The sequence below is a fragment of the Nipponia nippon genome, unplaced genomic scaffold (assembly GCF_047370975.1).
Source record: "Nipponia nippon isolate SJK-2023a ecotype South Korea unplaced genomic scaffold, ASM4737097v1 scaffold_6, whole genome shotgun sequence".
Classification (NCBI taxonomy): domain Eukaryota; kingdom Metazoa; phylum Chordata; class Aves; order Pelecaniformes; family Threskiornithidae; genus Nipponia; species Nipponia nippon.
In genome coordinates, this window is record NW_028262380.1 from 82307662 (window position 1) to 82332985 (window position 25324).

General features: G+C 54.9%; 2 protein-coding genes and 1 long non-coding RNA gene across 3 annotated transcripts; 2 read left to right on the forward strand and 1 right to left on the reverse strand.

The window, feature by feature from the left end:
• Positions 1–2112: 2112 nt before the first annotated feature.
• Positions 2113–12950, reverse strand: LOC148051626 (uncharacterized). The gene is made up of 3 exons (XR_015700107.1): positions 12821–12950; positions 6782–6966; positions 2113–2965 (listed from the first exon to the last, which is right to left on the reverse strand). It is a non-coding gene; the product is annotated as an uncharacterized LOC148051626 (long non-coding RNA).
• A 1264-nt stretch (positions 12951–14214) lies between these two features.
• Positions 14215–19869, forward strand: LOC148051627 (uncharacterized). Its single transcript, XM_087737879.1, has 7 exons — positions 14215–14359; positions 15641–15932; positions 16571–16775; positions 17309–17608; positions 17864–17950; positions 18593–18861; positions 19732–19869. The coding sequence occupies exons 1-6, from the start codon at positions 14215–14217 to the stop codon at positions 18662–18664; spliced, it is 1101 nt and encodes a 366-aa protein (XP_087594005.1). The 3' UTR covers positions 18665–18861; positions 19732–19869.
• LOC148051628 (uncharacterized) lies at positions 18746–22066 on the forward strand. Its single transcript, XM_087737880.1, has 9 exons — positions 18746–18768; positions 19732–19922; positions 20108–20181; positions 20281–20489; positions 20589–20747; positions 20904–21027; positions 21128–21236; positions 21336–21494; positions 21704–22066. The coding sequence occupies exons 1-9, from the start codon at positions 18746–18748 to the stop codon at positions 22042–22044; spliced, it is 1389 nt and encodes a 462-aa protein (XP_087594006.1). The 3' UTR covers positions 22045–22066.
• The last annotated feature ends 3258 nt before the right edge of the window (positions 22067–25324 follow it).

Here is a 25324-nt window from a genome sequence, read left to right on the forward strand (position 1 = left end):
TGTTTACTTCTGCTTTTTTCCACTGCTCCTTTTCTGCCAAGTTCACATCTATATTTTTTTTTATCTTGAAAAATCTTTGTAGCAGAATTGAGTTTTTGGTAACTGTAACAACCAAGCAGAAATGACCTTAAACCATTAAATGTTTAACATAAATTAGGTCTGATCTGTGGAAAGAATACCCACAACATAGAGGTCCCTTCCATGAGACTTGCAGTTTGCAACAGGACTTACACATTTCAGATATTAAAAATCTGTTAATATTTTAAAGCTAACTCATGTAAGCAAGGCTGCTTCCCTCGAGTTTAGGGGAGAGAAATTGTTACTTGGTAATTCATTCAGAAAGAGCAGAACCACCCTACTGAACAGGTAAGTTCACTCTTCATCCACACAGGTACTGGAGAACAACATGAAGGCTAAGTGCTTTGAAACCAACAGAAAACCTTTTGGCCACTAAAAGGTCAGCCTCATTCCACTGTTACCTTTCAGACCACAGAGCTCATCAACTAGCTCTCAGAAGCGAAGCATGAAAACAACTTGATGGAATCAGACTGTGCCAACCAACTAAGTCACTCCAGATTCATTTCCCCCTCCCAAAGGCATAGCCTTCATGGGCAAGGTGGAGGTAGCAGTGACCAGCAGTCAGATCATATATGTTGACATAAAGACCAAAGCTGTCTTGAACTCAAGTATATTCAACTGGAAGTGGAAGCCAGGGCATACTTACAGACCTGCATGATGTGGCAGTCCGCAGTCTGAGCCTCTCACAAGGCAGGCCCGCTGAGGAACACACAGCCAGGCAGGAATGAACCAACCCTCTCCACAGCAGTGATACTTGTGTGCCATCCATCTGGTGACAGCAATGCAGCAGACCCATCGCCACCGAGGAGCAGATTGGAAAAGCAAGGGTAGGATCTGTAAAAATCACCCTGCATCAGCCCACACACCTTACCAGGTTGTTAAGTAGAAGCGATTACCAGCATTAACTTGAAACACAGGCTTACATTAGAGCATGGACTCTGATTCAGGATAGAAGTGATTAAAGCAATGTAGAATCATTTTAACTAGATGGAAGTAGAGCAAAAACCACTCTAGTCCCATATATTCTTGTAGGAATGCCTACATTTTGGCATGACAATTGTTTAAAAGACCAAGAATTCATGGTTTTCTGAGGTTTTTGAAGTCATTCGTTAACACCAAATTATTCCTCTGAGGCCAAAGCCTATTATTTTCCTCAGAAAGGCACAAGCTCCTTAGTTGAACTATACTACAATTGCACAAGCAAAGCCTTCCAAGTACAGCTCATGAACACAGCGTACAACCTCACATTTATATACCATGTGGTTAAGTCAAGTGTTAAAACACCCTATCATGCAGAATTTCCTGTTAGCCAGCTGTTATAAAGATTAATATTCCGCACATAAAGCCCCAGAGCCATCATTACTTGACAGATGTGGAGGACAAGAGACATGCTCAGTTATATGCATGTGCTGGATGCAATAGCTAAAAGTTTCACAAGCAGAGAGGAAAGATAAGCTTTTCAGCACTAGTTAGCAACGGCAGTATTTTATTAGATCCAATACCAGGCAGAGTCAGAGGATACATTGAAAGCATACTTCAGCGAGCAACTGGGCTGTTTCAACACATTCAGAGTTACATATCCACCTACTTCACTGGTCCCTACCATCACTGAAAGAGCACCAAGCGTGTAAACAACCCAAAGCTTAACTCTGGGGAAGTTTTCTCCCTGCACCCAAGTTTTGAACCCATCCCTTCCTCCTCCGAACACCCAGTACAAACACATGGGAACCGGCACCACCTCTGTCACAAGCTGACCCAGTCCAGGAGTCACACGCAGTTCAAGCTGAGAGGAAAAGTTGAAACAGCAGGCAGCACAACATAGAAGGTTTGTGTAGCTCCAGGCCTTCAACCTGCTTGACTCAGCCAGCAAGCAGATGCAGTAAGCCTGAATTAAGCTGTGCCTCTTCTGTTTGCATGGCTGTACAGCTCAGGCTAGGCCTTCTGCTACTGAAGTGGCTGTACCTCCGGGGTTGGCCAACAAGTTTACAAGTTCACTTAGCAAATAGTTTCCACTATTGTCCTTGTTCTACCATCTTTGCTTCTTCCCATGCCTCTCATTTTCAGGAGAAAAAGCTTCATTCTTCATGTTAATGCCTGCAACATTTCATCTCAGCCAAACACAGCTGTAGTTGCATCTGCTGTGCTGCTGTGTATCAGTGTCATTCTGCAAGCACTTACACTGCAGACTACACACTGCACTGGCACCTCAGAAAGGATTAATTAAGTCACCTAGGACAGCTGAAGCAAACACCCTCCCCATAGCCTTTGCTCCACTGAGCAAAGTTTGCTTTCTCATCAGAAACAGTTTATCATTTTCTGGATATTTTGCAGTGCTACACTTGCCATGCTCCTTCTGGCAAGTAGAACCTTACCAACTGCCCCAAGCCTTCGCACCCAGTTGTATCTTTTCTATGCAAGTTGGACTATTTTATATCCTTTCAAAAAGGAGCAATATATTAACTTGAACACTATGGCCTGCTGTGCAAACTCAACATACCATACAATGAAAAGGATAACTGAATTTGTCTTTCTGAAGCCAGAACACCCCTGGCCTTGCTTTTCCATTAAGTATTGTTACCTGTGCAGCTAAGGCCCCTTCAGTGCTTCGCAAGTGTCAAACAGAGAATCAGAATAACCATCCCGTCAGTGAGGGCCGTCTGTGCAACAGCAAGCAGATTCCAAGCCTCCCCTGCTATTACTCTGCTTCTGAAAACAGGTCAAACTGCATGAGATGCTTTGTGTACGAGGACAATGGCAGGCAGACCAGCAACACGGCTTCATCACAGGCACGGACAGTCCAGGTGAAGACTCTGCCTTGTGCAGGTTGCAGAGCTGAGACATGGCTTCTGTCACAGCACACATCACAAACCCTGCATCCACCTGTGACCTGTCATTGCAGGAAGAAATGCTTGTTTCAGGAACACCACCAATCTGTTAGGTATCAGTAGAATAGAATCTGCAATACAAGCTGTGAGAGGCTGTTAAAACTATTACCTTATAGGTAAATTAAGGGCACCTATTCATTCAACAGCACCTCAAACAAAGGCACTGAGTAAACACCTCACCAAAACTACATTAAAAGCGATTTAACACCTTTAGAAGCACTTAATTTTTTTTTTTCTTTTAAAGCAAAACCAAAACAAGCTTTTCAGACACATTGGAAAAGTTAATCCCGTTTTACTTCAACAAAACTCTGGGGTATCTTTCCAGCCTCCTTATATTCCTCTCTTTTCAACTTGCACATAGCTGCTAGCACTAAAGCTAGTTCTACAAACAACAAATAAAAGCAGGTTACCTGCAACTTGTCATTTCATCAGTTCTTGTGAATAGCAGTATAACAAAACTCCAAGTATGGATTTCCACGTTCAAGTTCCATGCTCATAGATGAAAGACTAGATACAGTAATACCAAAAGGTAAGCTTGAAGAAAGGACCAGAGCCAATGCACTACTTGACACAATATGCCAAGTACCTAACAGATCCAGAACAAGCTCTCATGCTTATCCAAATAGAAAATGAAATAACCCTGTAAAGATGAAGCCCCTGCAGAGTAAACAAACATTTCTGAGTGAACAGCCTTGTACCAGCACCTCACACAGCAGGTCTGTGTCTAGGAAGGCAGCACAGAGCCATCAGCCTCCTCTTCAAGGCTGTGTTTGTGCCAGTCACACCATCTTTCCCTCTAATCCAGACAAATCCTGGGAGCACTAACTGAATAGCTATATTTATCAAACATACATCAAGTTATACATGTTCCTTAACCAGGTTAAGTAAAGGTGACCCATCCACCATGGTCAAGATCGGTAACTAATGTCTTTAGGCAAGGTAGATGACACATCATGGTTCCAAGCCCGTTATCATCCCTACATGCTATCAGAACCCTAATTGTCACACTTGCCCTTTCACCTAAGCTTTTGCCACCCTTGGCACTCGCCAGGGGGGTTGGGCTCTCACCTTAGAAAGGATCAGTTCATTTATAATTCATTCAGTAATCAAATTACAATTCATTCCATTAATATTTTAAAACAGTCCATGCTCAACTAACTAATATATGTACAATATCTACTGAAAAAACTAACACCTGATTTGATAAATGAGCAACCTTTTCCTGTCAGGAACTGGAGAGTACTAATCCTTTCAATAACGCGTAATTGCCTTGATACCATTTTCCATGTGCCCATAACAGAAACACCATAAATTTCATGGTGTTGGTGTTCATCAGGTTTTGATTTTGATCTTTTCAAGTGTTGATATTTGGCATCCACCAAAGATGTTGATTTACTCTCATACGTGTGATCTCTACTACTAGGACCTGATCTCCTTTAACAAATACCAGGTCTGGCTTAAATAGTTCATTTGGCTCCTCTTAGAGCAGCCACTCCTTTCTGGCCTCATCCTCCCATACTTCACATACCTGGTTATTTCTCTTGATCCTTGTGTCTCATACCACAGGGCAGTACCCGATAATAGGCAAACAGGTCCCATTTTTGGCCCAACAACGTTGGCACAATTGCATTTTAATTTCTTGTCTGCCCCTTGCTAAGAAGTCTCTTGTGGGGTAGGCATTAGCTCTTAGCTGTAACACTGCGGAGCTTTCTGTGGAGAAAGCCTCTAAAAATCTCACCATTTGTTACTGATATTATACTTCTCAAAGCTGGAAATTCCATAGCCCTTGGATACCAGCCAGATGTAAAAGCCACAGCACTTCTCCCCTCGCATCTTGAGGCCAGTTAGTTTGCAAAACAGCTCCAAAATTTAAGTTTTCTGCATTCTTTCCCATGATCTACACAATAATACCAGGTCATCTGCAAAAGCCATAGTTGTTATATTTGTTGAACAACGTTGGCAACCACTTCCTTCCTCCTCCAGCTTGCACAGCAGGGTGTGCAGAGATAATTAAATAAAGCTGAGGATTGGGATCACCCTGTCCTACACCAGTCCAAATCCCAATAGGATCCAACCCCTCATTCTTCAGGTCAGTACAAGTGCTGATGTTAAGATACAAGTTTGTTATCAGGGCAATAATTACATGGTCCATATCCTTCTGTTGAAAAGCCAGAAGGATGCGAGAACAGCTCACAGGGTCAAAGGCTCTCGCTAAATCAAGAAAAACTACCCCCAGTGGTCAATAGTCCTTTTTGGCATTATGAATTAATAGCTCTAATAATTTGAGATTTCCTGCACTTCCTGATGACTTCATAAACCCCCTTTGTCATTAATTAATGTGACACGTCTTAGTGAGCCTTGCTGTTACAGTCCTTGAGAACAACCTTATGATGGTCAATCCGATGGTAATCGGCCACCAATTATTGATGTCATTCTGCCTCTGGTAACAAATTGTAACACCAAAAGCTAAATTCCAAAAGAGGAACAGAGCCAATGCTCTGCTTGACACAATACACCAAATAGCTAATGGATAAAGAACAAGCTCTTATGCTTATCCAAATAGAAAATGAAACAATCCTGTAAAGATGAAGCCCCTGCAGTGTAAACATCAACATCTCTGAGTTAACAGCCTTGTACCAACACCTCACACAGCACATCTGTGACTAGGAAGACAGCAGCTAATGGCTGTGTGCTTCTTCAGGGCTGTGCTTGTGCCAGTCCCTCGCGTGTCACTGGGATTACGCTGGGACATCAGTGAGCCTGGGAAGGCCAGGCAGCCCACACGTGACCCACCTGCAGTGCAGAGCACTACCTTTCCCTCTAATTTGGACAAATCCCCAAGGGCACTAACTAAAGAGTTAGACAGAAGTTAATTATCATATTATCATAATATAATTCATTTCTACCCCTTCCTCTTCTGTTAAGCTTACCCTTCAACCACCCCTCTAGGTTCTGATGTCACCGACTTAATTTAGTAAACAGGTTAACCCAAGCCATCTGTCTTCAAAGCTTCATCAGAAAAACATGATGTACACAGCATCTTGTCCTTCTCGCTGCTCTTTGGGCTGTCTGCATACATTTAAGTCAAATGTTGCTCCTCAGTTATCCTCCAGCCCACAACATGCAAAAACACATGGGATACACGATGTTTTTTCCTGGTTCTCTTTAAAACTCTCAAAGTCATTTTGACCAGCTCCCAGATTTTCATTTCTTTGACTATTTTAGAGTTGCTTATAACCCCAGGGTTTGTGGTGTCATCCTGTGCCCCTTCCTCATCAGCCCTGTTCTCCACACTGCTTAATATATCTTGTCTTTCAAGGCCTCTGCTATCACACCAGGCTTGCCTCCTACACTACAGTGTTAACTAGTAACAAAAACCTCTCGGCTCTACACAGTAGCAACACACTTGACTGCAACCTAGGTAAAGCATTGCTACACTTAAGCTACAGAAGGGTAAAACCAAAGTCTATCAGCTTAAGCAACAGTACCTGCTCAATAAAGAAATGATACAGTTCCTTTTGCTTGTTACAGTTGAACCCAAACCAGCTCCACAGGCCAAGACAAATTGGAACAGAGATGTGATAGGTGACAGTCCTGAAGCCGTATCTACTCCGTACTAAGTCAGTGGCCGCTTACTAGCCATGCAAATGGGCTGTCTGTCTTAGCACCACATCAAGCAAGCACTCTACAAGGCTGTTGGGATCCGGACCACTGAAGTTTTCCCTGCTCACTCTGCCTTCTTGCCTGGGAAACACTTTTTCCAGCTGCCTGCACCCCCCACCTCTTATCTCCTTTAAAATAAAGAAATCAAGTTTCACCTGGATCCTCCTGGTTCTGCAATGCTCCCATACTTCGGCAAGTGGACAGCAACTGGAGGAGGGGTGTCTGTACCAAGAACAGGTGACACCAACAGAACAGTAGGGCTCACACCAATCCTGAGACATCTTAGGGTTATGTTCTTCTATTTGCAGTGAAGAAACACTTGAGCAGGCACACTTTTCCACTAGAAGGAAACAAAAAGGCGCAAAAAATGAAGTTCGCAGCTGTACATTTCTTTACCTCCGCAAGGTGTAGGCCACAAGGGAGCTGCAGAGCCAATGCAACATCCCAGGGCCTCACTGCCTTCTCTGATCTCATCAGCAAGCACGACTCACTCTGATGCAACAGCCAGTGAACAAGGACCCAGAGCTGGAGGCTAGGTCCCAAACTGAAACTAAGGGGCACAGCTCAGGGATACCTAGGCCAGGTACATGCAGGGTGGGACACCAGGGCCCCGAAACCTGCAGAGTCTCTACCTGCTGCACAGACCTGTGGCCAGACAGGACCCCAATACGCATGCATCACAGCAAAGCTTGGTTTCGGTCCAGCTGCTCATTTCCTATCATGCTGCAACACCCAAATGCAAGTGTCTTCTACCCACTACTCTGCCCTGAGCCCTTGTAAACAACAGAGACATATTGCCACCTATGGATTAAATAACCACAAGCCCACAATGCCAATACCAAATTGGTCTACCCACCAAGTTCTACACCAAGAACATCCCAAACAGGAGGAACATTTCTCCCGCTCTCCAGACCACAAGGCCTCCTCACTTCAGCATCCAGTTCTGTTAACATGAACTTAGTCCTGGACTGGGAAACAACATATGGACAAGAAACACCTGAAAATCATTCTGGCCTCAAGGGTGTCCAGGCCTGGAAGAGAGCCCTTCCCACCACACTCTTGGCATTTCCCCTCCCTGCCACTTGGCTGTTTCCATTTTTGCTAGGGTTGAGTCTCAAGCTGCATTTCATTTCTGTTCAGTGCAGACATCTGGTGGTGGCAACTTAACAGCAGTGCTGTCAGAAAAGGGGCCAGAAGACTCATGTTCACTACCCACTTAGAAAACAGCTACTCATCAGGGAGGCAAAGCCTTTTCCCCTTACAGTTTCAAGTCGTGACAGAAAAAGATTCAGGCCGTCATAATGTGTTGCCTAATCTTACTCCTTCTACCTCAACTCATTTCGTCTGTTCGTCCAGCTTCAGGGACTTGCTGGGCCTGGGTCTGCAGTACAGTCTGTTGAGTGGGTGGTATTCCCAGAGTGAGTTACTCCTGTAAATGCATATCAAAACCAGGAGAAAACAAACTGGGATTTTATCTGCATACCCAACACCACATCCCTGAGCAACACGAGCTTCTGAAGTGCTCTATATTCCAAGTAACAGCCTCAGTCAATCCTGCATGGTAAAGCGAAGTGGTTTTTCCTCCTCCCTCTAAGACCTCAAAGTGAGCTGACAGCAAGTACTGTTTCCAGCTGACCTGGCCCTCACAGGCAGCTGCAGTCCCTGAAAGGGATAATACAGAATGCCTTACTCTATTACTGTAGGCTACTGCAAGCCCTGCAGTACCAGGATTTAAAAATGACATATAGGTCAGCAAAAAAGTCTGCAGCTGGTACAAATAACTGAATTAACAGATAGATCCTGAAATATCTTTTCAAGTGCATAAAAACCTAAAGAACAGGTGCTGAGTACACTGGAGTTAAAGTTACTTCAAGCACAGGTTATTTAAGCTACTCCAAAACAGTCTTCAGCTTTTGAATGCTGCCCCCCACAACACTTTGTGCTTTCCAGGACAGCTGTCGGTCCTGGCTAGGTCAGGAAGAAGGGAAGGGGTATTACACCCTCTCTGGGAACCCCTAGTCCCACTTTCAGTGACCTGTGACACCTCCAGTGTCCGCAGCAGTCACCTGATTTCATGTCACTCAGCTTGTTTCATGAGACATCTCATGAATGACATAGCTGCACACAGACAAGCATGGAAAGCTCTAATCACAAACATTGTATTGCCATTAGCCTTAGTACTTAAGGGCATAAGAGAAAGAAGGCAGATATCAGGAGAAAATACAAAATTATACCATTTTTCTTGCTAAGTGGTTTTCAAGTGGTCCATTAACACTGCTTCATTGTCATCTCGAGCACTTCAAGAAGAAAACTATTAAGCTACCAACAAAGATATCAATTTTATTACACTCCTGTCACAGAACTGTTCCCAAGTAGCTTTTCTGTGGTAACCTTCAATATTTGTGCGTTTCAGAAACTACCTGATAGCTAAAGCAGTCACTTCGGAAAAAGAAACTCTGCACATGTGTTGTTCCGCTGGTCTCTAATTTGTACTTTGAACACATTGAAAAACATTTGAAATCAGAAGGCTGTTAGTGGTAGAACAGCATTAGATCAGCAACACCAAGAGACTCCCCAGAAAATACTCATTATTGACTACCCATTCCCATCACTCTACCACCTTTAGCATCCTCTTTTTTTTGAAGACGCTGACTTGTATTACAAACATTTCCATCAAAAAAGTCTGTTCCTTTGACTGCTGTTAGCAGAAGCAAAACACAAAGTTGATTTTTACCACCTGCAAATAGGTAAGACTTAAAGGACAGCTGCTCTAACAGAAAGAAATTCAATAACATTATGAGGATCAGCAACCTTGACCTGCATTTCATCTTTTTAACTTCCATCCATAAAAAGGAGTCTAAAACCTCAAAACCACATGTCCTCTGTTAGCATATATATATAAAAGCAATGATAGCTTCTTTAAAGGAAGCTGAGCTTCTCCACTCCAGTTCCAAACACAAAATCAAACATGATCAGCATTCCTAACTTAAAATAAACTTGACAGCATTTCTCATGAAGAGACAACACGAATTTGTTTTGATAGTTGTGAGTAACAGAAGGTGTTATTTGGACAGGCCTTGAAGTTAACCTCTCTCCTAACCTTGGAAGCAGAAGACACCATACCTCACAACTCTACCTGCACAGAGTCACCATGTTCCCCACACCACAGGGAGATCAGCTTTCCTGAACATGTGATTCCCCATTTGCACAGCACTCATAACCCAGCAACACAGTGAAACACAACAGCTAAGTACAACACAGGGAAATAAAGCAAAAATTCTTCCAGGTGCCTCAGATCCAGAAGCCGAATACATCACTGATAGCTACGCACAAGACAAATCTTACCTGACAAAAAAGCACAAGTACCTCTCAACCTTTTTGGCTTGTTTTTCAGCTACACTGCTTAGCAAGTAGATGATGTACTCACACTCTCAGCTACAACCTGTCTGAAAGCACCACACAAGAGTCCTACAGACCAATTCTACAGGTGTTAAGTAGTCCTCTGGGAGACAGACAGCAAGCTCTGCCTTGGTGCTCCACATCTGCTCTGAAATGCCTCCGAATGGATTAACTACAGCTTTCTCCATCTGCCCACCTCCACTTCTCTGGCAGGCAGCACTAACACCACATCAGCTGAACACCCTGAATATTTCAAGTTAGGGTCAGACACAGGCCTACCATTTTTTTTTTTTTGCAGCACAGCTTATCCTGTTTCAGGACTTCTATTCCAACTTTTTCGGGGATAGCTTCACTTAACTTTAACCTAATAAGAATCATCCAGCAAGACTTAATATTAACCCAAAAGTTCCAGTGCTTCAGCTGTGCATTATCTCAATACATTCAGTTACTCTTTGTGTGAGAAACACTGTGTTGTGTCCAAGAACTGACTCTAAGTAGTGTTACCTGAATTATCCAGGTGTTAGGCAGATGTTCAAAACAAAACATGTGATCTGAAGGGAGTCATCTGAAGCAGATCTGGTCAAGGATAAGAAGCTCCACTATAAGCTTTGTACAGCACACAGATGAAACCAATAATTCTAACCCAGCACTTCTGCATCAGCTGTTGAAGTCAAAGGGGGAGTTTCACCATCAACATCGGAACACAAGGAACAAGCTCTGCACAGTATGTGATGGAGACTTCAACATAGCTCAGGCAAAAGGAAACCAGCTGCGTATGTTGCACCAATACCTTGGTTTTACTGCATGTCATTGTGTAACTGTCCTTAAGAGTACCTATTAAGACATTTCCAGTTTAGAGGACTTGAGAAACATAGCTGCATCTTACCCTCATTTCCAGCCAGCTCACCCCAACAAGGTCTGGGCAGCCACTTAAGCCCTGAAGCCACTCAGGGCACTATTGGTGCCCTCAGTTCTCCAGCACACTCTCAAGCTTCTCTGCCTCCTGTGACAACGTTTAGCACACCAACCAGCAACAGGACAATGTCTGCTACACCAAGTCACTCACCAAAATGCTATCAAGTGGCCTCCTAAAGGACTCCTTTAAGAGAAGAGTTTCTCACTCTATTTTGAGACCAAGGGGAGGAGAAACCTCAAAAAGCAGCACTTATACCTCACAGAACCTGCTGCTTAAGACATTTCACAGAAGCCCATGATCAAACAAGTGAGCCGGTACTTGAGTTTTGTGTTAAACCAGGGCTGCTCCTGCTCAAAGACCAGATAGCCAAGGCTGAACAAGAGAGCCACAACTCCATCCTACCTTGACACAGCCCGTCCGCTTCCACCAGGTAAGTACAGCTCACCTTGCAGCTTTAACTTAAACAACAAAATTACATATGCAAACCAGTAGAGAAAGGCACCTACTCCAAGTACATGCGCCTGCCACATATAATACCATTTTTAGACGCTAAACACATTTTCTCCTTTGAAATGAAATTCAAGATTACATCTACAGGCCCTAAACAACCTGTCTCCACCAGGGAAAATATTCCCTGGGTCAGATCCAACAGCAGAGAAGCCTCAGCATCCACGATCAGGACAAAGAACTATTAATCTCATAACCGGAATGCAACAGAGCAGCAGCACCAGAGACAGGAGGCAGAAAAACACTTTACTGCAGCTTGTGGAAGCCACCACCACTCACAAAAGACAGCGCTTACAGGTTGCTGCACCTCTCAGTATATCCGCGAAGCACAACACGGCGCTTGCCAGTTAAGTCCAGTCAGCACTGAGCCAACTAAACTGGTGACACGGGCAATTCTGCCTTATGACTAACTCCAACCAAGGTTCGAGAAATCCACTGAGAAAGTTAAGCGGAGTATCCTACTAACATAAGGACTTACTCCCTAAAAGGCACCCCACCTCATTTAAGGTCAGCATTACACCTCCTAAATACTGCACCAGGCAATTAAACACGCCCTATCCAATTCACAGAAAAACATGATTTACATAAGTGTTTTGGAAACACCCTACCATCAGAGTGGTTCCCAAGAAATTTCATCAATATGATGATAAGCATTTCTTTTAAACAAAACCGAGTTTATAGATATGCTGACATGACATTTTTACATACAAATCCTAACGTTTGAAAATGTAATATTAAACTACAAAAACAATTAATGTTTAAACCAGCTTTAACACTACACACTAACTCTATCCCCTGTTGTGCTACCGAACTTGACGAATAGCTTGGATGTTATCATCCCTATGAATAATAAGACAACTCTAGTTTATGAAGTCATTAATACAGATAAAAAAAATACAGTGGAACTAAAGCAAAATCACCTCTCTGCCTCCCACTACCTGCCAAACAAACCCCAACTGCTCATTGAGAGTAGGAGTCCTGCTCTTACTAATGAAAACTGAAGGACTTAACATGCTCATAGGTTACAAAAAAAACTTACCAAGGAACTTGTTTCTCCCTCAAGAACAGCTATGCTCAGTACACAACCTTCCTGAGAACACTATGACCACACATAAGAACCAGAGCTTGAACCTATCCCCCAAAATAATTTCCATGCCCAATTTTAACTAAAAATTAACGCATAATAAGGGAAAAGGTTTAAAGCCCTAAAAACCAAAACCCTAATTAAGAAGAAAAGGAAAATAGTCTTTACCTCATAAGGCTACACACTGAAAACCTTTAGGATGAAAAGGTAAAAACCTTCCCACTAAGGAATCCCAGAAAACACACACCCCCCTCAACCCAACCCAGATATAACTTCACCTGGGATTACCTGGTACCGGCTATTTAACACGTCATACACTCAAAAAACGCTCCAAACACTATATTGTAGAAAAAAATAAGTTAAAGCCTACTATCACCACACGAAAGCAAGTAGAAACGGTTACGCAACTAAAATAAACCGTTACAAACAGAGAAACAGCTAACCGCCTCCCGACACGACCGTTATGTACTCCCGCCCTGGCTCACGATTGGCGATTCCCGTGTGACGCATGAGGCGTTGATTGGACAGCGGCACCCAGGCTCCGCCCCCCCCTCCCCGCCCCGCCGGCAGGTGCGCGGCCGTTCCCCGAGGCTTTAAGAAGCCCCGGCAGAGGCGGGCGCCGCTGCAGTACCCAGCGCCGCCGCCAGGGGGCGCCGAAAGCGCGGGGGGCGCCCCGGGCGGGGCCCAGCGGAGCGGGACGCCGCGGCGGGAGCAGGTGCGGGGGGTCCCGGGGGGGATTGCGGGGGTCCCCCGTTCTGTTGGGGGGTCCCTGACTGCAGGGGGGGGTCTCCTAACGCCCCCGGGGACCGTCTGCGGGCGGCCTGGGGCCCCGCAGTGCCGCTGGGGAACCCCGGGCCCGGCTGTGGTGAGTGGGACTGGGCCCAGGCAGGCCCGCGGCGGGGCGGGGCGGGGGGTGTGGGCCCGGCCGCGGCTTCTGAGGGGGAGCCCGGGCCCGGCGGCGTCTGAGGCGGAGCCCGGGGCTGGGGGCGTTCGGGCTGCCGGGCGGGGGGGCAGCTCTGTCCCGGAGTAAATACCAGGGAACACAGCCAACGTGTTCAGCTACGAGAAAGCGTTGAAAGGCTGCCTCTTGGGTACGAGCTGGCGATGAGCACATTTGGGTAGGAAACGACAAAGCTTTTTCATAGGAAAAACATAAGCCAAAAGTACCCCCAAGTATTTTTAATATGGGATTCTTTTCAGCTTGAAAGAAATGCTCCCTTAAGTCAGCGAGATGCCTGGGCGGCCTTCCTGGCACGGAGAGACTCGCTGGCTGCGAGCAAATGCGCTCTGACCTGCGCGGGCAGGGAAAGGGCCAACCCTGGAGAAGGTTTCTGCAAGAACTAAACCGGCCAGCTTTTACACTGCGTGCTCTCCTTCCTCCCGCTGTGGCATAACGGCCCTTTCTCTCCATCTTTTCCTGGATGAGAATTTAGAAGGAAACTATTTTTGGCTACAGTAATTGTCTAGAGCCAGAGACAGCGGCGGTAACGGAGATTTATTGCGAGTCGGGTGGGCTGCTCAGGGCTGGGAGGGAAACGGGACCGGGGTGACTTTGTCGGTGTCTGGGAACATGGACATTTGGGGGGGGGGGGGCGGGGGAAGAAACGAGGGAAGCATTCCGTCTAGAAACTGAGCCCAGAAGCTCAGGCGGGCTGAGCAGCGCAGATACACGTGCGTTTGGGATGCGAGATGTCGTGCGACTGCAGAACAGCAGAGGAGTTTGGTCTGAGACCTTCAGCATTTGGCTGCCTTACCCAAACGTGCCGTTACGCTGGACAGCCTTGAAAAGGGCATTTCGGCTGCGGGCAGGCTACGTCAGAGGCGCAGGTAAGTCCCGGGCGCTTCTGAGCACGTTTCTGAACATAGCGTCTTAAAAAACCAGCTGGGCTCCAGTCGGGACAGACGAGGGAGGGCTGCTGTTGCTGGAAATGCTGGAAATGCTGGAGGCACGCGTTCGTTCCTGCCTTAATTTCTCACTGTGAGAGGTGTTTTACTGACTTACTGTGGTTTGGAAGGGAATGACAACCTAGAAAGCCGAAGCTTGCGACAATTGCAGGCCTCTCTTTTGGGTTCATTTCCACGCTTGACCTCACCTGTGGCAGGCTGACACCGATCTGTAGGTAGTTTCTGTTGCTGGCTTCCTCGGATTTGCAGGATGGACGCATCCATCTCTGAGGAATAAACATCTTGTCGTGCCTTAGCCAGTACAAAACCGACTCCTCTGTCCTTCTGTCTGCCGCTACGCCGCTGCTTGAGGGCGAGGGTTGCTCCGTTTTCATCAAAACTAACAGCAATCGGGCTTCCAGGTCCTCCGGGCAGCGCCGAGGTGATCTCGCCGCGCCTCACCCCGGCACAGCACTCGTTTTCTCTGCAAACCCGCGCTGGCTCCCGCCTTGCCGCCGCGCCAGAGGCAGGCCGTGTGGTGCAGCCCACTGCCCCGGGGCCTTGTTAACGCTCTGGGGGGCTGGACCAGCGCGGCCTCAGCCCTGCGAGCCCGCCAAGGCTGCTCGCTCCGTTTGCAGAGAAGCGGAAGCTCGGGCCGCCTCCGCTCTCCCCTCCCAAGCGTTTCCGAACGCGCGTCGGGAGCGGCTGCCCGGGAGCCCTCTGCCCCTTCGGGCTCTTCGCAACCGCCGCGGCGGGCCCTCCAGCGGGCAGCGCTTCATCAGGGGCCGCCAGGTTGGAACCACCAACCCTTAATGGGGTTTCGTGTTCGTTACCGAGACGGCAGGCTCCGTCGCAGGACGGAGGGGCGGGAGCCGGGTTACTTCTTCGGGGTGCTAACAGCCAATGCGGTGTTTAGGTCGCTGGGTGCCCTCGCGCCTTTCAGAGGCCCGAGGGGCCTGACGGGGACCCTGGCTCCCACGTGCTCCCAGCGTTCCCACGGCAAATCCCGACAATTAGGGAACGCCGGGGACAGCGCCCGCCGCGCCCCCGCGCCCCCGCTGCCGTGGCGCTTCCCCTCCGCCAGGGGGCGCCCGCAGGGGACCGCTCCCGCCCCGCCCCGCTTCGCTATTGGCTGCTCCCCGCCGCCGACGCCAGCGCCGATTGGCCCGCGCGGGTGGGGCCGCCCCCGCCCGACAGGGGCGTGCCGCTCCCCGAGGCTTTAAGGAGCCCCGGGGCGCAGTACCGCTGTGCGCCGCCAGGGGGCGCCAAAGCGCGGGGGCAGCGCAGCGGTGAGGCGGAGCGGCGGCCGCGGGTCCCGGCGGGGCCCCGGGCTGGCGAGGGGGCCCCGGGCTGGCGAGGGGGCCCCGGGCTGGCGAGGGGGCCCCGGGCTGGCGAGGGGGCCCCGGGCTGGCGAGGGGGCCCCGGGCTGGCGAGGGGGCCCCAGCCGGGCCCGGCTCTCGTCTGCGGGCGGCCTGGGGCCCCGCAGTGCCGCTGCGGAACCCCGGGCCCGGCTGTGGTGAGTGGGACTGGGCCCAGGCAGGCCCGCGGCGGGGCGGGGGTGTTTGGGCCCGGCCGCGGCTTCTGAGGGGGAGCCCGGGCCCGGCGGCGTCTGAGGCGGAGCCCGGGGCTGGGGGCGTTCGGGCTGCCGGGCGGGGGGGCGGCTCTGTCCCGGAGCCGCCCCGCGGGGCTCAGCCGGGGGTGCGGGGAGCGGCGCCCGCGGGGCGGCGGTGGGGGGCCGCCCCCTTGGCTCCCCGCGGCGCCGGGCGGGGGCCTTGTGCCCCGCTTCTCCTCCCGGGAGCCGCCGCTGCCCTCGGGGCCCGGGGCGCTTCCCGCCGGGGCCGGGCGCCTTGGGAACCGCCGGGCAGTTCGGTCTGCCGGGGCTCCGCTCGTGTCCCCCCGCACACGGGGACGCCCGGCCCCGGCCCCGGCCGCGCTTTGGGGGTCGGTAGCGACTCGGCGGCGGGGGCCAAAGCGGCCGGGGCACGGCGTCCCCGGGGCCGGGGGCTTTGGGGCGCGGGTGGGCGCCGGCGCCGCGGCAAGGCCGGGAGCCGCGCCCGGGTCTGCGGGTGCGGGGGGGGGGGGGGGGGGGATTAACGCGGGTTTGGTGCGGGTTTTAGGGTCCCCGTGTAACGCACGCGCTGCCGGATTTGCCAGGACCCCAAACGGAGACCTTTTGTCCTCATTTCTCTGGGCTGCCCCCCGTCCCGGCCCCGGGCAGGCCGGGGTGGTTTGGGCTGCACAGGCGGGGCGTTCCCTGGGCACCAGCGCACGGTTCTGGCACCCGAAGCCGCGGACTGGATGGCTGAGGGACCGCCGGGACTCGAGGGAGGCAGAGGCGCTGGTTGCTGCCCCAGTCGCGGTGAGTAGCAGGAGGCAGGGGAGAGCCAAGAGCTGGAGGCACCTGAGCGGGCTCCGCCTGCCCTCTGGTGCCTGGGTTTGCCCACGCTTTCCTCTGGGTCCCGGCTCCGGGTGGCTGCGGTTGCTTTGAAGAAGGGGTTTCGTTCCTTCCCGCAGCCCCCGGGAGCTGCGGCTGGGCCCCAGCAGGGCCAGGGCTGGGGGGTCCCGTCCCCTGCGCCGCTGGGGGCAGCGGGGCTGGGACCAGGAGGGCTGCGGCGGCGCTTCAGCTCACCCGAACAGCGACAGCCTTGCGGTAGGGCTTTCTGATGGGACCGAGGGTGCAATTAATGGCGTTTTGGTTTCCTTTCGCTTAAGGCAGTTTATTGGGTGATGTGTTTAAGCAGCTGCTTACCAGTCCCCTGCCTGTGCTTGCTAGCCACGGGTTACGGTTAAGGTGTGAAGTTAAACTTTAAGGTTGAAGGTTAAAATTCTGACTTTGCACGGCAGCTGTTGTATCTGTGCACTCATTTTTACGATGCTTTTCTTCCCCCCCAGAGAACGGAGTGTGATATTGCCCCCCGTCCCTCTCTGAGCTCTTCCGTCCGTCTGCCTGACCCCGCAGTCTCTCAGCCGCTGGGTGCTTGCCAAGAGCTCACGAACGACCACGGGCAGACGCGGCGCTGGCTGCTGGCCACGATGTTTCCTGGCCGCGGGAGCTGCCGTTGCTGCGCTGCCGCAGCTCCGCGGGGCTGGGCTGCGTGCCGGGCACAACGGGCGCTCGCCGGCAGGGCCGCCGGCGTCGGGGCGGCCGTGGCTCAGGGGAACCGGCTGATGCCACGGCTGCTCCCACCGCTGGTGAGCGGGGACTTTGGTGGCGGCTGCGGGGACTTTGCTTGGGGCGTGGGAGAGAGGAGCGGAGCTCCTGGGGGGCTGGGGCTGCGTTAAGAAAATGCCCTTCGCTAAAGATGACGTTGGTCAGTCTTTATTCTATGAAAGTGCGTTAACTTTGCTAAGCTGTACTAATTCCCATTCTACGCTGCAATGTGACGAGGTGGTGGTGTTTTACTGGAGATGTGGGCGATATTAATGTTGAAGTAAAACAAATTGCAGGACAGCCAGGCCCTGGACATACGGACTTTGGTCTGTGGAAGCGGAGAGCTATCCCTGAAGGTTAAAGGCCGCCCCAGGGCATCCGAGGTAACGCCGGTGTCCCAGCCCCTCTGACGCGGCTTTGAAACCCTGCCGGCATCGGCTGGCATCACAGAGAAGTGGCTCTGGACAGACAGACTCCAGGGACGCCTGGATCAACAGACAAGCAGCGAGAACGCTGCGGAAAGAGAGCTGCTTTGCCACGTTGTTCTGGGGGCAGCAACTGCAGCTCGGCCCGTGGGGCTGGGGGTCCCCAGCAGCTCCCGATTTCAGCCGCAGGATCAGGCCCCGCTCGAACCATAAACTGGCAACAGCCGTACGGCTCCGCACGCCGCGTCCCCAGCCTGGTCCCATCCCGGACAAGAGGGGCTCCCATCCTGCCTCCGAACCCGCTGCAGAGGGGCCGCAGGAGGAGCTGCCGGTCGCAGCTGTGGCCACGGAGAAGCTGCGGAGGGGCCCTTGCACACCCGCCAGCAGCCCTCGCACGCCTGCCCGCAGCCCGGGCTGAGCGCGAGCGCTCCTCGTAACAGCAGGGTTTGCCTGCGGTGACGGGCTGTGCTGCCTCCGATGGCGCGGTCGCACGGGGGGATGCGTTTGCACCGGGTGTCCCGGGCATCCCACAGCAGGGCGGTTGGGGTGGCTCTGGGCTCCACCTGAAGCCATTGTTTCACTTAAAAACTTACTTTTCAGCTCAAAACGTGCTGCGGTGGGAGCAGAGGCCGCTTCAGGGATCCGCGCCAGCTCCTGCGGCCCCGTCGGTGAGACTGTGAAGCCGGCCCGGCACGGGGAGCAGCAGCCGTCCTGGTGCCGCCGGTTCCTCGGGAGGTGCCGGGGGCACCGGCGATGTCGCCCGGCTGTGCCGACGCGTGGGGAAGGCTCATCCCGGCGCCCGGGCGAGGAACACGGCCCTGAAGCAGCGAGCGCCGGGGGACGCCGGCGGGGAGGCCGTGCCTGGTGAGGTGAGTGCCCTGACGCGGCGGCCGAGCGGAGCTGGGCAGTGGGACCGGGGCACTCGGCTCCTGGGGCTGGCTGTGCCGGCGGGGATCTCCGGGTGCTGCCGGAGGCACCGGATTCTCAGGGTCAGGCCATGGGAGCGGGGTGCTGGCTTGCGGGTAGGTGCTGGGGGCTGCCGTACCCCAGGAGCCCCGGGGAGCGGTTTTGTGCTGGGGGCACGCTGGCTTTGCCCCACGTCCTGCCCACAGGGCAGCCGAGGGACGGGGAGGGCAGGCGCCGCACCCCGGCAGGGCTCCCCGTGGGGCATTTGGGGGGAAGGAGGGTCCCGGCGCCGGCGGGGCAGCGCTGGTGCGGGTGCCAGTGTGTGTCCCTTGGGGCTCACAGGAGCTCGGCACCGCAGGGCCAGGGCCTGCACCCTCTGGGCAGGGTCGCCCCGTGGCTGTTTGTGGGCGCAGGCAGGGCACTGGGGGGCCCCACGGTTCCCATCCCCCCAGCCCACCCTCAGCCGATTTGGGGGTCCGTGGCTGTGAGGGGCGTCTGGGGAGGTGGAAGTGGGCGCCGTCAGCGTCCGGCCCAGACCCCCCTGGCGCTGGTGCGGTGCCGGCCCCGGCCCCGGCCTGGGGCTGCTGGAGTCGGCCTGTGCCGCTGCTGCGCAGGGCGGGTGGGTTTTCAGCCAGACCCTGGCTCTGGGCCACCCTTCGGGGGGAAACGGGACGTGTCTGGTGCCCCGTCCCTGTCTCTGGTGCCCCGTCCCCGTCTTGGGGGTGCGGTGCGGGGCTGCTGCTCCCGAGGGGCGGGCACAGCTGCAGCTCCAGGGCTCTTTGGGCCGGGCTGCGCTGCCAAGAGCTGATTGTGCCATGTTTCTCCCTGCGCAGGGACAGACAGACGGACAGAGGAGCCGCTGCTGGGAGCCGCCCGCACTGGAGGGACCCCTGTGGGGTGCGGAGCCCCAGGAAGAAGCCGGGCTGCCTGCGCCGAGGCCGACGCTGCCGCCCGCCCTGCGCCTGGCTGGGGACAGCCCTGCCCGTGCCCGCCCCGAGACGCTGCCGGGGCTGCGTGGCTCCAGGTCGGTTGTTTGGGCCCCTGTTGGTTTGGGGTCCAGCTCGGTTCGGGCCCCCGGTTGTTTGTGTGTGTGTGTTTTGTGTGTTGGTTGGGCCTCCCCTTTGTTTCAGGTCCCGTTCCCGGACGGCTCCAGCTCAGTTTTGGCTCCAGCTCATTTGTGGCTCCCGTTTGTTTCTGCTCTGGTTCCAGCTCCAGCTGATGGACAGGTCCTGTTCATCGCGGCTCTGGCTCGTTTCAGCTCCAGCTCGTTTGCAGATTCTCAGGTTGGTTGTTTCTGCCCCTGTTTTGTTTCTGGTCCAGCTCATTTATGGCTCGGGCTTGTTTGCAGCTTCAGGTCACTCTTTCTGCACCCTTTTTTCCAGGTCCAGCTCCTGGGTGGCTCCAGTTCCTTTGCGGCTCCCGTCTTGTTTCCAGCTTCAGCGTATGGACAACTCCGGTTCCTTTGCACTCCAGCGTATGGACAGGTCCTGTCCGTTGTGGCTCCAGTTCTTGGACGGCTCTGGCTCGTTTCAGCTCCAGTTTATGGACAACTCCTGTTCATTGCGGCTCCAGCTCGTTTGCAGATTCTCAGGTTGGTTGTTTCTGCCCCTCTTTTGCTTCTGGTCCAGCTCATTTATGGCTTGGACTTATTTGCAGCTTCAGGTCACTCTTTCTGAACCCTTTTTTCCAGGTCCAGCTCCTGGACGGCTCCAGTTCAGTTTTGGCTCCAGCTCATTTGTGGCTCCCATTTGTTTCCAGCTTCAGCGTATGGACAACTCCGGTTCCTCTGCACTCCAGCGTATGGACCCGTCCTGTTCGTTGCAGCTCCAGCTCATTTGCAGATTCTCAGGTTGGTTTCTTCTGTCCCTTTTTTGTTTCTGGTCCAGCTCGTTCATGGCTTGGGCTTGTTTGCAGCTTCAGGTCACCGTTTCTGCACCCTTTTTGCCAGGTCCAGCCCCAGTTCGGTTTTGGCTCCAGCTTAATTGCGGCTCCCATCTGTTTCCAGCTTCAGCGTATGGACAACTCCGGTTCCTCTGCACTCCAGCGTATGGACCCGTCCTGTTCGTTGCAGCTCCAGCTCATGGACGGCTCTGGCTCCTTGCAGCTCCAGCTCGTTTGCAGATTCTCAGGTTGGTTTTTTCTGTCCCTTTTTTGTTTCTGGTCCAGCTCATTTATGGCTCGGGCTTGTCCGCAGCTTCAGGTCACTCTTTCTGCACCCTTTTTTTCCAGGTCCAGCTCCTGGGCGGCTCCAGTTCAGTTGTGGCTCCCGTCTGTTTCCAGCTTCAGCGTACGGACAGGTCCTGTTCGTTTCAGCTCCAGCTCATTTGCAGGTTCTCAGGTTGGTTGTTTCTGCCCCTCTTTTGCTTCTGGTCCAGCTCATTTATGGCTCGGGCTTGTTTGCAGCTTCAGGTCACTCTTTCTGCACCCTTTTTTCCAGGTCCAGCTCCTGGACGGCTCCAGTTCAGTTTTGGCTCCAGTTCCTTTGCGGCTCCCGTCTGTTTCCAGCTTCAGCGTATGGACAACTCCGGTTCCTCTGCACTCCAGCGTATGGACCCGTCCTGTTCGTTGCAGCTCCAGCTCATTTGCAGATTCTCAGGTTGGTTTCTTCTGTCCCTTTTTTGTTTCTGGTCACTCTTTCTGCACCCTTTTTTTCCAAGTCCAGCTCCTGGATGGCTCCAGCTCGTTTGCAGCTCCATTTCATTGCGACTCCAGCTCCAGTTCAGCCGTGGCTCCAGTTCGTTTCAGGCTGGAGCTGTCCATGAGCTGGACCTGTTTGCAGCTTCAGGTTGCTCGTTTCTGCCCCAGTTCATCTGCGCCTTCAGGTCCAGCTCTCGGATGGCTCCACTTCGCTTCTGCTCCAGCTTGTGGACGGCGCTGGGAAGTTTCAGCTCCAGTTCAGCTGTGGTTCCGGCTCATGGACGGCTCCAGCTCGTTCCAGTCTCCAGTCGAGTTTCATCTCCTCTGGCTCCAGCTTGTTTGCGGCTCCTGTTCCAGTCCAGTCTCATCTCCAGTTGGTTTTGGGCTCCAGTTCCAGTTGGTTCCAGCACCAGCTCCTCTCCAGCCCCTTGGGGCTTGTGCTTGTTAATGCGATCTTGGCTTTGGACCAGGTCGTAAATCAATCACTGTCAGCACTTGCATATGGATAATAAATGTCATAACTGTACGCCCAGTGTCTGGTTGTTGGTCAGTCCCCGCTCCGGGGGTGGTACACGCCTCGAATAAAGGCTGGACGTGGGCAGAGGGGGTGTGAAAAGCGCTTTTTGCCCCAGAGACTATCTCAGACGTTTAATTCGGCCTGGTGCATGCCAGCCTCCCGCGCTTCGGGGACCACCGCGACCGGACCCCCGCCTCCGGCGGGGGCCCACGCACCGCGACCGGACCCCCACCTCCGGTGGGGGCCCACGCACCCTGCGCGCCCCCCAGCGCCCGCCCGCCTCCCCCCCAGCCCCAGCCCCAGCCCCGGGTTTGGCCCCAGAAACAGCCGACGGGGGCTGCGTTTCTGGGCCCAAACCCCCAGGCCTCTGCCCCAGCCCCGCGCAGGCAGCACCGGGGCTCCCCCCCGGCCCCCAGACCCCCGGCTCCGCAGCCCCGCGCCCCCAGCCCCGCGTGTGGTGTCAGGGAGCCCGGCAGCCCCGGCGGGCTCGGGCCGTGCTTGGGAACTGGCCGGGGGGACCCGCGGGCGGGCCCGGCCCCGGGGGGCCGCGTCTCGATCGGGCGACCACGACGACGACGACGGGGGGGGCGCCGGGCTCCGGCCCTCCGGGCTTTATTCCCCGGCGCCCCGACAAACGCGGCTGCTCCGCGGAGCCGCCGCCAGCGCGGCCGCCGCCGCCGCCCCGAGAAACCCCGGCCCCGAGAAACCCCGCTCCCCCGACGCCCCTTCCCCGCCGCTGCTCGGCCGCGGCTCCGCCGCTCCCGGCTCCGCCGCTCCCGGCCCCGGCCTCACGGGCCCCGGCCTCACGGGCCCCGGCTCCGCCGCTCCCGGCTCCCCCGGCCCCGGCCGGGCCCTGCGGCTCCCGCGGGCCGAGCCCCCGCGCCTCACCTGGCCCCGCCGGGGGAGCCCGGCCCGGCCGCTGCCGCCCCGGGGCCGCGGGCGGCGCCACCGCGGGGGAACGCGAAAAGGAGGCGCGCGCGGCCGCCGCCGGGGCTCAAATCTGCTCGGCCCCGCCCCGCGCACGCGCCCCGCGCCCCGCCCGCCGCCCCGCACCTGCCACAGGCCGCGCCCCGCGCACGCGCCCCGCGCCCCGCCCGCCGCGCACCTGGGACTGGCCCCGCCCCTCGCTCCCGGCCCCGCCCGCCCGCGCCTCGCACCTGTGCTAAGCCCCGCCCCCTCGTTACAGACCACGCCCCCTCGTTAGAGGCCCCGCCTCCTCGTCACAGACCCCCCCCGCCCCCTCACCCGCCGCACCTGGGCCAGGCCCCGCCCCGCGCCCGCGCGCTCAGGCCCCGCCCCTCCGGCCCCGCCCCGCGCACGCGCTTCCTCCGCCGCCGCCGCCGCCAGACGGGCGCCGGCACCGACCGCGGCGGACGCCGGTAGCGGGGCCCCTTGTTCGGGACGCGGGGACGGGGGCTTCTCCGGGCCGGTGTGGAGCCGAGCCCGGGGCCGGGAGTGGGGCCGGGGCCGGGCCTCGCGGGTGCGCGGAGCTGGGGCCCGGCCGCTGCCCGCCTCTCCGCGGGCGGGCGCGGTGCGGGGCCCGGGGCCGGAGGACCGTGGCAGCGCCTTGGGCCCGGCCTCTCCCCGGCCCCCGGGCCCGGTCTCGCCGACCCCGTCCCGGCGCCGGGGCGGGAGGAGCCGCGCTCCGGGGCCTCGGGGCCCAAGTGCCGCGCTGCCCGGGGCGGGGGGGCCGCTGGGTGCCGGAGCTCCGCCGCGGACCACAGCGGCGGCCTGGCCGAGTGAAGGCGGGAAGGGCCGGGGGCTCCCGGGGCCGGGCCCAGCCCGGGGTGCGGGGGCTCCGGCGGGCACCGGCGGCCCCAGCCCGGCCTCGGAGAGGAGCCGCGGGGCTCCGGGCTGAGCCCGGGGCCGGGGCTTTGCTGCAGGCCCCAACGCGGGACTTGGTCGCTCGGCCTCAGCCCCAGCACTGGCCACCGGAGCCCGGTTGCCAGCCCCGAAACGCGGGGCTCGGTCTCTGTTTCTCAGCTCTCACCCGGGCCCCGTGAGCCCGGTTCAACGCTCCGCAGCACAGGACGGGGTCTCTGTGCCGGAGCCCCGCAAGTGGCCCCATCAGCCTTGTCTCCAGCCCCCAGCGCACAGGAGTGGGGCTCTGTTCCTGAGCACAGACACGCGGCGCTGGGTCTCCGTTTCCAGCCCCCTGAAACGCAGCACTTGGTCTCTGGTTCTCAGCCCTGCATTTGGCCAAATGAGCCTGGTTTCAAGTCTCCGATAGGCGAGGCTTCGTCTCTCTGGGGGAGTCCCAACGCACAGCCCTGGGTCTCTGCTTCAAGCCCCCCAAACGCAGGACTTGGTCTCCGTTTCTGAGCTCTCAACCTGGCCAAATGAGCCTGGTTTCCAGACTCCAAAGCGCAGGACTTAGTTTCTGAGCCCCACAAGTGGCCACACGAGCCTTGTTTTGAGCCCCCCACAGACGCAGGACTCGGTCTCTGTTTCCGAGCCCGAGCACCCAGCGCTGAGTCTCTGCTTCCAGCCCCCAAAACGCAGGACTTAATTTCTGGGTTTGAGCCACAAAACGCGGGACTGGGTCTCTGCTGCTGAGCCCCAAATTTGGCCAGATGAGCCTGGTTTCAAGCCCCCCAGACGCAGGACTTAATCTCTCTTTGTGAGCCTAAAAACTGGTTTAGTGACCCTGGTTTCAAGCCCCCCAAACGCAGGACTTGGTCTCTGCTTCTGAGCCCCAAATTTGGCGACATGAGCCTGGTTTCAAGCCCCCCAAACGCAGGACTTAGTCTCTGCTTCTGGGCCCCAAATTTGGCCAGATGAGCCTGGTTTCAAGCCCCCCAAACGCAGGACTTAGTCTCTGCTTCTGGGCCCCAAATTTGGCCAGATGAGCCTGGTTTCAAGCCCCCCAAACGCAGGACTTAGTCTCTGCTTCTGGGCCCCAAATTTGGCGACATGAGCCTGGTTTCAAGCCCCCCAAACGCAGGACTTAGTCTCCGTTTCTGAGCCCTACAGCTGGCCAGATGAGCCTGGTTTCAAGCCCCCCAAACGCAGGACTTAGTCTCTGCTTCAAGCCCCCAAAACGCAGCACTTTTTGTCTTCTTTTGAGCCCAGAAAGTGGCTTAGTGACCCCGGTTTCAAGCCCCCAAACGCAGGACCTGGTCTCTGTTTCTGAGCCCTAAACCTGGCCACGTCAGCCTTGTTCCGAGCCCCCCACAGACGCAGGACTTGGCTTCTGGTTTCGAGGTGCAAAACGGGGGACTGAGTCTCTGTTTCTGGGCCCTACAAGTGGCCACACGAGCCTTGTTTTGAGC

Excerpts from the sequence above, each read along its gene's own strand:
- LOC148051628 (XM_087737880.1), top strand. The coding sequence starts at position 18,746 with ATGTCGCCCGGCTGTGCCGACGC. Across the intron at positions 20,182-20,280 it reads GCTCGTTTGCAGATTCTCAG|GTCCAGCTCCTGGGTGGCTC; the intron begins GTTGGTTGTTTC and ends CCTTTTTTCCAG. Across the intron at positions 21,237-21,335 it reads GCTCATTTGCAGGTTCTCAG|GTCCAGCTCCTGGACGGCTC; the intron begins GTTGGTTGTTTC and ends CCTTTTTTCCAG.
- LOC148051627 (XM_087737879.1), top strand. The coding sequence starts at position 14,215 with ATGCGAGATGTCGTGCGACTGCAGAACAGCAGAGGAGTTTGGTCTGAG. Across the intron at positions 16,776-17,308 it reads TGGTTGCTGCCCCAGTCGCG|AGAACGGAGTGTGATATTGC; the intron begins GTGAGTAGCAGG and ends CTTCCCCCCCAG. Across the intron at positions 17,951-18,592 it reads GCCGCCCCAGGGCATCCGAG|CTCAAAACGTGCTGCGGTGG; the intron begins GTAACGCCGGTG and ends CTTACTTTTCAG.